Genomic DNA, 12,995 nt, shown 5'->3' with positions numbered 1-12,995 from the left:
CTGTTAATATGGGGTCCACTTTTTTTCCCATGAGTTTGGATGTGGTGGGTTCCATTTTTTTTCTTTTTTTTTTTAATACTGGTTGGTGTTTAATATGGGCCCCGCATTTTTTTTAACACTGTTTGTTTTTTTAATATGGGATTCACTTTTTTTTTTAATATTGCTTGATTTTGTTAATATGGGTTTCACTTTTTTTTTTTAATACTGGTTGGTGTTTAATATGGGGTCCGCAATTTTTTTTAAAAATATTAGTTGTTGTTTAATATATATGGGGGCCATAATTATTTTTTTTACAATTTTGTTTTTGGATGTGGTGGGTTTCACTTTTTTTCTTCTCTTTTGTTTTTTTAATGCTGGTTGATGTTTAATATGGGCCCACAATTTTTTTTTAACATTATTTTTTTTAATATGGGATTCACTTTTTTTTTTTAATATTGCTTGATTTTGTTAATATGGGGTCCACTTTTTTTTTCCACGTGAGTTTGGATGTGGTGGGTTCCACTTTTTTTTATAATGCTGGTTGGTATTTAATATGGGGCCCACAATTTTTTTAAAATATTAGTTGTTGTTTAATATAGGGAAAACTACTCATATATACATGTTAAGGAGAAATATTTACAAAACGTCACGATAGTTTTCCTTATTTACAAAACATAACGATATATTACGAAACATGACTGATTTTCATATATTTTTCATTTTTTTTTTCCAGAAAATATATATTTTTTTTAAATAATTTTATATTTTTTTAATTTTTTTTTTCTTTTTGCTCAAAGGCTTAAAAAATTACCTCAAATTTTTGTGTATGAAAGTTGTATGAAAAATGTATGAAATGTGTATGTATGAGCGAAATTTTTAATATAATCTTCATACACAAAATTGTGAGCGAAAACTTTAAGTCTTGAATATTGTATGAAAGTAATTACAATGTTGTTGTAGTTGTATTAATTTTCCAGAAACCTAATATGAACATTATATACGAAAAATGTGAATGAAATTCTAAGTCTTGAGCGAGATATACACATTTCATCATTCTCATGCATAAAATTTTGAGTGTAATTGTCACGACCCAACCCCGTGGGCCGCGACCAGTGCCAGAGCTGGGCACCTATACGTACCCGATACCCCAAATTAGCATATTAACAGAATAATAATATAATAATAATATTAGTGGTCGCTACAGAATTTAGCAGAAAAGCAGACTTGGCACACATAGGCCGATAAGGCCATCACAGAACAGAATATCCCAAACATAGGTACAGAACCCACACAGATGTATCCACAGACCTCTACAGAACATATCATAATCATAAGACGGGACAGGGCCCCGTCATACCCTGAACAAAGTACATATCCAGATAGCAGTGACAGACTGTACCAAAAGATGGGCTCTGTAGAAGAGAGCGCCCCAAATAGCAGAAATAGGATCCTAAACGTGTGGATCAGCGAACCTGTCGTCAGTACCTGCGCGGCATGAAAACGCAGCCCCCGAAGAAAGGGGGTCAGTACGAAATATGTACTGAATATGTAAAGCGGAATCACAGAAGTCAAATCATAATGATTACAGAAAATGGGTACAAAATCCAGAGTGTCAAATGCATATTTCCAAATCAGACAGAATGTGTACAGAAACATATCTCATATCATATCCGATCCCTGCCACGGGACTCGGCAGACAGAACGTGGTCACCCTCCCGACACTGGTGCCACAATACAGAGGAATCAGAAAAGGGGGCGTGGCCCCGTATCATAAAATGTCATATCAGAATGGCCATAACAGATCAGATCAGAATAGGCGGACATGGCACATCATACTCCACAGACCCATGTACGCGTATACCTGCCCCCTCACATCGGGGCGCGGCGAACAATGCAGAGAATTACGCTTGACAACATATCCTGGCCCGGGCTCAGTGTGGGAAACATTGGGACATCCACGAATGGAGTAGTGAGAGACTAATGCAATTTAAAAATATCATAAATGTTTTCAAAGACTCGATGAAGCGTATCAAAGACAAACCAATCCAATGGAGTCGGACGGAATCATAATAAATGTATTTCGGATATCATAATAAATTACAGAAGTATAACTTTCCCGAAGTCATTCCGAGTGTCAAAATAATTTATAATATTTAACAGAATATTTAAAATAATATTCGTTAAGCGATTAGTAGGGTAATTAAAACATTTCTTTCAAAAATCGCTTAAAAAGGAAGCTTTAACACATTAGGGGCAAAACCGTAAATAGCGGGCCCGCCTTGGGACAAACAAGGCGGCGGGCTCAAATTGTGCCCTCTAAGCATATAGTATCACCTAAAAAGGTTATACAAACATTCTATGATTTTCTGAATAATTTAGAGCAAAATTGCATAATTTCAGAAAAAAAGCGTATCAAAATGGTTCAATTCTACTGAAGGAAAAACTGAAATTTTGTCTTGCGGATTCCGAGGGCCAAGAGGTCCTTCGAGGCCCGGATCCGACCCTAACACACTAGGGGCATGCCAAGGGAAGAATTGGGGTTGCTTTACATACCTTTCGCGCTCCTTAAGCCTTTCCAAACTCACTTCCCGTTTCGTCGAAAAACTGCAATTGGTCAAGTTTACCAATTGTGAATTATTAATGCCATTATTTCAACTTTAAGCATATTTGGCTACCGAAATTTCGGCAGCACTTCCCCTATACATATGACACCCCGAGAATTCAACTCGGTTATAAATCATCAACAACAACCCAAACGACAACAACAATATCAACAATGAACATTAAAACACAAATATCCTTCAACTAGTCATTTTTCTCACAAGTTGACATAATCTTCAATTCAACCCAACTTTCAACTAAGATCAATAATTTCATATTCAACAACCATCATGATCATCACCATATAGTTCTAGAAACATTTCATATCGTTTTCCTTAAGATATACACTCGATATACATGATATACAATCTTCCGCCAAAATCATAACTTATGCAAAACATCAAATCTTTGGCATACAACTTCATAACAAGTTTCCAACTTCCAAATTCATCAACCATAATCATAATTCACATCTTAACAACTTCATTTCCATAATATCACAAAATTATTCTATAGTGACATAATCATCTACATTCCAACTTCAACCAAAATTCATTCAACTTTCATTCCCAATATAATTTCCATCATAACCACAACTAGAATGCAACATAAAATTCAACTCATATATGTATACAACATATATACACCCATGGCTACATATATATATACATACCCACTTTGCAAACTTCCTTATTTCCATAATTTCTACTCATTTCCACATACCACAACATAAACAAACCTTCATAACATAAGAAAAAGGAATTGATTCTTACCTTTTTCTACAAACTTCTTCACTTGAACAAGTTGTCAACTTGAAGAAATAAGTGCTCCTTCTTCCAAAACAATTACACCAAGTTGTAGAGGACACTTAATTTAGTAGGAATTCAACAAGAAAATAATTTTAGAGGCAAGATTTTGAGGGGTGATTTTTCTATGGCCAAACCCGAAATGCCCTCTTTTTGTTCTTGTTTTTCTCTTGTTTTTCCTCCTATTCTTTCTCTTGAAAGTTCTATGGAATTTGGATGATTAAGTGGTCTTTTATTCATTGACCACATGACTTAATTCCATGGGCTTGGATCCTTTTTATGGACCATGGCCGAATGGCTCCTCACTTGGGCCTGAATTTTTTTTTCATTTTTTTTGGGCCAACTCGGTTGGTCCCGAGTTGGGCCTAGCCCACTGACCTTTCGACCTTAAAACGTTCATATCTCCTTGTACCGACGTCACCTGGGAACCCACGACCTATGGATGGAAAGCTAATTCAATTATCTACAACTTCTATTTCAAGGTATTTTCGAAATTCCAAACTTACAATACAGTGTTTGCCCCCCAAAGTCAGGTCACCCGAAAACGTTTTCTTAAAAATATTCGTTTGGAGGGTTTCCACTTTGATTTGGTCCAAAGGTACTTCATGAGTTGTGTTTAACTTTACATATGTGATTCATATGACTTTTCAGATGTTCCAAAAAAAATCTCGGTATGTGGGCCCCACCCCAGCAGATGCTCCGAGGTTCAAAAATACGGGATATAACAGTAATGTTTAAGCCTTGATCGAGATATACACACTTCATACATTCTTCATATATAAAATTTGAGCGAACTTTTTAAGCCTTGAGTAAGATATACACATTTTATACACAAAAATTTGAGCGATTATTTTAAATCTTGAATGTTATATCAAAGTTATATACAATGTTATAGTAGTTGCATTAATTTTACAGAAATCTAACATGAACTTTATACACAAAAATGTGAGCGAAATTTTAAAACTTGAGCGAGATACAAATTCATACTGTTTTCATACACACAATAAGCCTTGAATGAGATACACGTTTCATACATTTTTCATACACTAAATTTTGAGCGAACTTTTTAAGCCTTGAGCGAGATATACACATTTCATACAACTTTCATACATAAATTTTGAGCAAAAAAAAAAAAAAAAAAAATAATTTTTTTTTAATTTTTAAAAAAGCATGTTTTGTATAGGGTTTGTAATGTTATGTTTTGTAAATATAAAACTATCGTTACGTTTTGTAAATATTTCTCTTTAAGATGTATATATACATAGTTGTCCCTTTAATATATATGGGATCCGCAATTATTTTTTTTACAATTCTTTTTTTTAAGGCCTGTTTAATATAAGGCCCAAATTTTATTTTATTTTATGGGGCCCATCAACGGACGACGAAGAAGAGCCCAACTCAGGCTTCTAATAAGTAGTAAAGTAAAAGTAGTAAAGTAAAGTAAAGTAATTCAAATCCCTTTTTTAATTGTTGGTCAAAATAAAAAAAGCCATGTTGAAGGAATAACCTAAGGTTGGCTTAATTAATAGAACACGTGGAGTATCAGAAAAGCTAGTTCGTGGATTCGAATTAGGTGTGTTTTTCTAACGCGGAAAGTTGTCGGTGACAACCAATCACACAAAGCCAAAATTATCCTCCCTTTCTACTGTTGACTTTTAGCTTATTGTTTATAAAAATAGCTTATTGTCATAAAAATGAGTCAAATGTTGGTAACAACCACGACTGATTATTATGACTTATTCTCATTTCATTTCCATTTAATCACTATCTTTACCTCAAATAAACTCCAGTCAATTTTTATTTTTTTAGGTTTTGCATTCGGAGTTCAATATCCGGATTGAAGTCCGATTAATTCAGATTCACACAATATAGCGCCCGTTCGGAAAAAAAATACTCCCTATCAAAAAAAAATTATATTCAAAACTCAAAATTGAAATATCTTATTAAAGGAGGAACAGCCTAATCTGCTCCGTGTGGTAACCACAAGTCAACTTTATTTAAAGGGTAAAAGGATAAAATTGGAGAATTTCTAAAAACTGTTCATGAATATTTCCTGCCAGCTAGAAAACGGATTGAGAAATTGCATATATTTTCTTTTGAATGCATGCAACGAGCCTACTTTCTCTTTTCCCCAATCAATATTAGACTAAAAAAATTATTTTGTTAGGTAGGGTAAAATTGTCACATATCCAAGGGAAAACATTTCAAGTAATAAAGAAGAACCTTTTGAAGTAGGGAAAAAAGAACTTATTAAAGTCCAATGCTTCTATTTTTTAGGAAGTATCTTTTCGAAATGGGAAGAATATCATTTTAAGTCTAAAACGTTTCCCTACCTAAGCACAAGAACATATTTCTATATCTTGTTTTGAAATTTGTTTTCATCTATATGAAATTTTAAGTTTGGAAATTGGTAGAAATTCATATAAATCAATTTTCTTTCATTAAAATAACTAAAATGTCTTTAGCTTCTAATCCTTTAGGCTTTTTGGATAAGTTTTTAAGTCAATAGATAAAATTAAAATTTCCTGATACTATGAACGAGAGTTGTGATAATAATGAGACTAAGAACTAAAAGTCATAAATATAGTAATCAATAACAACCAATACATTGAGCATTAAAAACATTACTTGCATATAGACCACACTTTGCACTATAAGAATAACTATTCCCATTGGCTAATAGAAATAACTCTTTTTAACCCAAAAGTCCAACCTCGTCAAATTTATTTCATACTCTGGTTGTTATATACAACACGTAAATGACACTTTCTCTTTCTACAAAATCGTTTTGTTTTCCAAAGAAAACGTATTTTCCTGCAATATATAGAACTTCTTAGGTTGTCCTTCTAATTGAGTTAAAACTATTAGGGGTCGTTTTGTTTGAAGACAAGTTAAGCCGGGATCAGTTAGGATGGGATTAGGTATACCGATATTATTTTTTATTGACTGTTTGATTTGTTGTATTAAAAATAACATGTATTGAATAATTTCTAAGAAAAGTTATTTGTTTACAAAATTACTCTCCATCTTATTTAGTAAAAAAAGGGGTTCGAGAGACCTTAAGGGTATTTTTATCATGTTCACTGTTTTATCTAATGATAACCACTTCTGGTACTATTATTCCACCATTTGATAGGGGCAACTTATCCAATATTATTTCTAGTCATAGTAATCCAAAATTAATAATCAAAATAAGGGATAATTCAATACTAAATATTTATCCCAATACTATTTATGTTTGTATATAAAGAACTCTTAGCAAAAACAAATTAAAAAAAAGAGTTAAGGGTCAAAAACACACCTCAAGTATCATATTTTCTTTAGTTTCCTACCTGAACTACCAAGTGTGAAAGTTTCTTACCTAATCTATCACCAACTAATTTGCAAAATACAGATCAACTATCAGTTATTCACTTTTTCTACCTGAACTATCACCAATTAGTTTACAAAATACATCTCATTAAAGTGAAAAATTGATAAGTAAGGTGTATTTTGCAAATTAATTGGTAATAATTTAGATAAAAAAAACTCTTATAACTGATAGTTCAGAAGTAGAAAACTAAAAAAAAAAAATGATACTTTTTTAACCATTATCTAAAAAACAAAAACAAAAAAGATTCTTGAAAAGGGAAGGGAAAGAAATAAGAAGAGTGGAAAGAGTCATAAAAAATGAGAATAGGCATATCAAATATCATTATTTTCCCCCATTCAGTCTTCACATTTTTTCTTTTCCTCACACGAGATCGGTAACACAATCTATCAGATCTGACACCCTTTTCATCATTCTCTTAAATCCCCTTACACATAATTCTTCTTATATGGCTATTTTGAATCTTGAATGTCTAGATTGAGTTTTTGTTACTTTCTTCAATTCTTGATTTATTATTTATTGGTGGGTTATGGATTGGGAAAGAAGAGTGAACGGAGGAGGAGATTATAATACTACTAATAATAACAATAATAATCTGACATCCTCTTCATCATCTGGTTATATACAACATCCTGTTTCCAAATTTGATACCCTTGCTGGCGTAGCTATCAGATATGGTGTTGAGGTAATCTAATCACTAGTTCTTTTTTTTCCAGTTTTCTTATTATCTGAACAGTTGATGCTGACAGCTAAGGGAAAAAAGAAGTTCATATATATAAAGATATGTTGGTTTTTGTAGTTATGTACATTGCACAAGTACAATCTTCTAGTGCTCTGATTTTACTTCATAGTCAGTGAATATTTTGAAGCCAAATGTTAGGATTACTAGAGGGCTGATTCTTGAAACTAAGTAACTGATTCTGTTCAGTAATTTGTTTTGTTGTCAATTTGTGTTTGCTTATTCTATCATTTGGCACTTGGGAAATTGATTATTCTGAAGTGGCTGATGATTTTATATGGTGATACGATGTATCAGGTGGCTGATATTAAAAGGATAAATGGGCTGGTATCAGATCTCCAAATGTTTGCTCTAAAAACACTTCATATACCCTTACCTGGGAGGCATCCCCCGTCCCCAGTCTTAACAAATGGTCAAGACACTCAACGGTATTGTCATATCTCGCCTTTTTGTATTTCTTTTTTATGCATGACCCGTTGCTTGTTTTCAATGCGTACGGGTATGGTGACCATATACTTTCACTATTTGGTATTGTTAGTTTGATACTTTATCCATCTGCAGATTAAAATTTTGATTGGGGACCAACTCAATCGTTTCAACTCTAGCTACTCGAATCATTTTGTTATTAGTCTTATGTGAGTTTTTGGCCAAATACATCCTTTAATTATACCCAAAGCTTAATGTACATCCTTCAACTAGCATAGTGAACGAAAACCATCCTTAGAAGTATTCAAAGCTTAGCAAGTTTCATCCTTCTGTGCAATTCTGAAATTTAAAAAAAAAAAAAAAAAAACCCTAACATACTATCCCATGTGTATGTCACATGACTCCAAGCACTCCAGAATCAGTATTTCAGACCAGCCATCAGTCATTTTCCTGCTCTTCTAACACACTACAGTAGATCTATTCTGGGTTAAGCTCGAGCCAGTGCCGTTTAACGAACGAGGATGGCTCTTCTTCTGTATAGTGGTTGGACTCTGAGTATACTTGACCTACTGGGTATTGATTTTAGGAAGAAAGAGAGGCATGAGACTGGTCAAAATTAGGAGAACGTCTGCCAGTATTGGTACCATATTTAGGAAATTAAAAGTGGCGTGATCTGGAAAAAAGGAGACGGGTGAAAAAGGTTTATGCAATTAATTCATGGTCGCTGGTAATTGAAAATCTTCAATAGCAATGTAAGAAGAAATTTTTGTTGGGGTCTTGTGAAAATGGAGAGAGTGAACCGTACATAAGAGCAGATTCATATCTTTTGCAAGAAAAGAAATAGCCTCAAAAGAGTGTTTTGGTGCTAAAATTTAACCGTTCCAAATTCAAAACAATAAAAAATGCAAGAACAAGAAATAGATGAAGTGGATCTTTGCATTGCATTTGGAAGAAAGTTACAACAAATAATGAAAAACAGAGAGTGATGACAGCAAAAAGAATAGCTCAATCATGAGCTTCAGACTGTCCAAAGCAACTTTATATTACAATATTTCCTAAGTTACAGTATCCTAATTTTGTTCCTGTAATGAAACTTTGACACTAGAAAAATAGAAAATTTGACAAGGATAAATGGGACAGATTGCGGAAAAGTTCAAATCAATCAAGTGGACTGATTTGGGGATGCTTAGAGTCCTGTGATTTGCACATGGGTGGGGGTCTGTCTGTTTGTTTACGGAAAGATGAAACTTGCTAAGATTGAATACTTTAAGGATGGTTTTTTCACTTTTGAAGGATGTGCATTAATTTTTGGGTATAGTTGAAGGATGTTTTTGGCCAAAAACTCGTCTTATGTTGTATATTGAGGTCAACCAACCTTTCTTTGCTTCTGAATTTATATAGGGCTTGCTTGGTCTAGGTTTTGTTTGATGGACCCTGTGAAAGCAAAACCTCTAACGAATCCATTTAGCTTAAGTAGAACATATGTTGCTCGGATCCGACACACAGCAGACGACATTTTTCAAGGATCCAAGCAACATAGGGTAGAAGTACTCTTCCTTACACTTGGACTAATGGATCTGCACTTATGGATCTCCTGCTGCGTTTTGGTGTACAGGATTGTGGGTTCAATCTGTTTTCTGGAAAACATTAAATAGTTGTACTTCAGCATTATTTGATCTTAGCTGTAGAAATAAGTAGAGATCGAGTGAGAAACCAAGCTGTTCATGAATGATTACTTCGGCTCATTCATTTAGGTATTTGGGATCAGCTTGATGTACTTGGATTTATTTATAGATGAGTCATGCTTAATAAGTGTTGTCATAAGTGGTGATTTTCTAATGTCCTTAGCCTTGAAGAGAATAGCAGAGATTCAGATCAATCACAAAGAGAATGCTTTTGTTTTTTCCTGTTTCAAGATTGATAAGCTTACTTGGGTTGTCTCACGAGAAGTTTCTTGCATGTGTAACTGTTGTCTTGTGGTACACCTTAATGAGTCAGTTAGTTCTTCCCTCAATTGAGGGATACCCAATACCGAAGGGAGAATTACTGTCTTAAATGAGACACCTTTTAAGAACACGTTGTGAATGTCATCTAACACAACTAGAGGCGGATGGCAGTAGGGCCCTGAAAAAATGTAGGAAACTTGTTCTATGCAGTTTCAGTTTCAGATTTCAAAGCGACTAAAAAATAAAGGCTATGTGATAATGAGAGACCATAGGGTTTTATCACTAATCTGGCCTAGACAAGCCGAGAGGAGGGAACCTGAACTCTGTTTGGAGCTCATGCTTTTGAAAATACAAGTATCAGCAGTAACTGTTAGATGGACCTGTTGAAGTTACATGTCTGAAGATTGCTTGATTTGATGTACCTCTACATTGAGTATTTGTATGACTGTGTGACTGCATGCAAAGTTGACTTTATTTTATTCGGCTTATTCAACGCAAAACCTGAAAGCTTCTTTTCTAATACGGAAGCTTGTCCCTTGGTTATTTTACCTTTGCACCCTAATCTTGCAATTGTGGCTAAGTGGACTTGTTTCTTTGCAGACCTAGCAGCTCTGAACAAACCTCTTCAAGTCGTCGACACACTGATATATTCGATTCATTTCAGTCCCTGAAACTGAAATCCTCTCCCCAGCCAAAAGTTTCACCAGCCATGAGCACCTTACAAGGATATTATGGTCTTAAACCGCCAGATCAGAAAGCTGCATCTGAAGGATTTGAAATGGCAGTGTATCGAAAGGGAGGATCACATTATTTAGAAGACGGCCCATTTTACAAATCCTCTCATTCAAATCCACCACTTAGTCTTCAGAGAAAATCTAAGAGTGTAGCTAATGGTTTTATGTCAGAGAATGGAGATCCAACACAAGACACCAGAGAAAATGGTTCGGATAGATGGTTTGCGAAATTAGTGAGAAGGCGTCAAAAGTCGGAGACCGACTTCACACGTACTCCAGAAATGCTGTTGAAGGAAGATAACAGCAACAGTGGCTGGTTTTCAGCCGTCACTGGAAAGGGCTTAGCTTTGAGACCCAAGTCAGCTAATCGAACTCTCTCTGGAGCGGATGCTGAAGCAAATTCAATAAGTCCTATTCCTTTTGGCTTGGGGGATTCTTTGATAAACAATAGCGCGTCCGTAGTTAGGAAGTCATCAAGTACATCGAATTTGCAGGATTCAGATAGCGGTACATTGTCTTCCCTGTGGAATTTGAAGCCAGATTTTCAAGCAATTTCTACTTCAGCCATACCAAAACCAATTACTGGTCGAAGAAACAAGGCTGCACTTGATTAGCTTATTCTTTTTGGATTAGCTGCTTAGAAGTTCATTTTCTTCATGACTTTAGACAGAGCATCCTCTGGTGAAGTGATAAATGGAGAATTGAATATAGAAGCAGACACTTTGGTTATCCCTTGGTAAAATAGACTTCCTTTGGTTGGTTGGTTGGGGCATAGGTGAAGTTGAACTGTCCTCAGAAGTTGAGATTTATAGCAGCATCAAACTTGGCTGAAGTATCAGAGTGTAGATTTATAATCGATTTTTGCAATAGCATGGTAATGCATCGTGCGAATTGTCACAGCAGATGTATATTAGGCATTTAAGTACATTGATCTGAAAGGGGGAGAGGATATTTATTGTTTATACATGTATTATATGGTCCGTCCATCACTACACATGGTTTGTGTTGTATTTCATCCCTTATTCTTCTGGACTGGAGATTGATAATTATTTTTACATGGAATCGTTATCTTTTTTTATCAAGAAGCCTCAATGCAGGCCATTCTTCCATTTGTGTCACTAAGTTATCCCTTGGTGAGAATGTCGGGATCTCCCATGACCTTCTATCTATCAACAATTGTACTTATGGCGAATTAGCAACTTTTGAACTTTCAACTGGATGAAATCAGTCGAGTGGTGCAAGAACCTGAATGTCTTTTTTAGGTCCAATTTAATTGAGGCAATTCTCGCCAACTAATCTAGCTCTTAAAGTATGTAACATTCTTGATCCTTCCTTGAATTCGTCTCACTTTCATGTTCTGTGTGATCATCCGTGTAGCATTGACCAATGGGGCTTGGTCGAAGCTCCAATAAGTAGTAGTCGCGAGACTGCCATCTCATCCTTCCTTTCGAGCAAAGAGAGTTAGATGTGAGTGTAATTCAAAAAAGGTAGCAAGCCTTTTGCGAGGTTGACAGTGTCGGCATGTGGTCCCTAGCTGTTGAAAATTGAGTTGCAATTGTTTCATTTGTCAATGGATATCCATCAAGAGTTTAGGTACCCTTTGGATCTGATGCTTATATATTGTTCTCCCCGGACGATCTCACTGGTTTCCACCGTATAATTGATGCCAAGAAAAGGGTATGGATAGCATCATATCATAATTCAGAGAGGTGTACCAGAATACTGATGAGTAAGGTGATTGCTTTTTAGTAGGATTTAACTTAAATACACCATATAAAGTTTTTTTTGAACACTATCAATAAATTTTAATATATGATAGCAAGTTAGATTACCAATTAATGTTTATCAAAAAATTTACATATAATTATCTGATTAAATATATTATAGTACCTAATAAATGACCTAATTGTGAAAATATCTTTTTACATTGTGACACATGGAACTTAAAATTGAATAGGATTTAGAATGGTTGTTACCAAGAATGTAAGCCACACGCTCGGGTAAGCATTTAACATTATTTATTTATTTTGCAAGAATATTACTCAAAAAGTTGAAAACTGATCCCTTTCAATGATTGCGATTGCGACTATCCCTTTATCACAAATCAGTGTAAGAGAGAGGTTTCCGATTAAAAGAGACTCGTCATGGTTGTTTTTTTGTCACCTTTCCCTTTCTTCTTTCTTGACAATTTATTGCCATGATGATACCTCTCATAGATGCCAACTAATTCCTTTACAGCTAATGTGTTTCTTTAGAATCTCCTATTATTAACAATCATTAAATCTTACTGTCCAACTCTTTTAAAAGGATGTGGAAGAAAGATTGCTGTTCCATTAGCTGCTACATTGTTTATAGCCTAAGAGATGGTAATCATAGCAGGTAAAGAAAACTAAG

The 12,995-nt window shown here is 34.6% G+C and overlaps 1 protein-coding gene across 1 annotated transcript; it reads left to right on the top strand.

The window, feature by feature from the left end:
- The first annotated feature begins 7,034 nt into the window (after positions 1–7,034).
- On the top strand, positions 7,035–11,663 carry LOC132621878 (uncharacterized). The gene is made up of 3 exons (XM_060336350.1): positions 7,035–7,441; positions 7,793–7,923; positions 10,468–11,663. Exons 1-3 carry the CDS (start codon positions 7,286–7,288, stop codon positions 11,213–11,215), a joined length of 1,035 nt encoding a protein of 344 aa, XP_060192333.1. The 5' UTR covers positions 7,035–7,285; the 3' UTR covers positions 11,216–11,663.
- Positions 11,664–12,995: the final 1,332 nt, after the last annotated feature.

Source organism: Lycium barbarum, chromosome 12 (genome assembly GCF_019175385.1).
Source record: "Lycium barbarum isolate Lr01 chromosome 12, ASM1917538v2, whole genome shotgun sequence".
Lineage (NCBI taxonomy): Eukaryota > Viridiplantae > Streptophyta > Magnoliopsida > Solanales > Solanaceae > Lycium > Lycium barbarum.
Note: the sequence above shows the minus strand (reverse complement) of the source record. Positions and strands in the feature narration are given on the sequence as shown.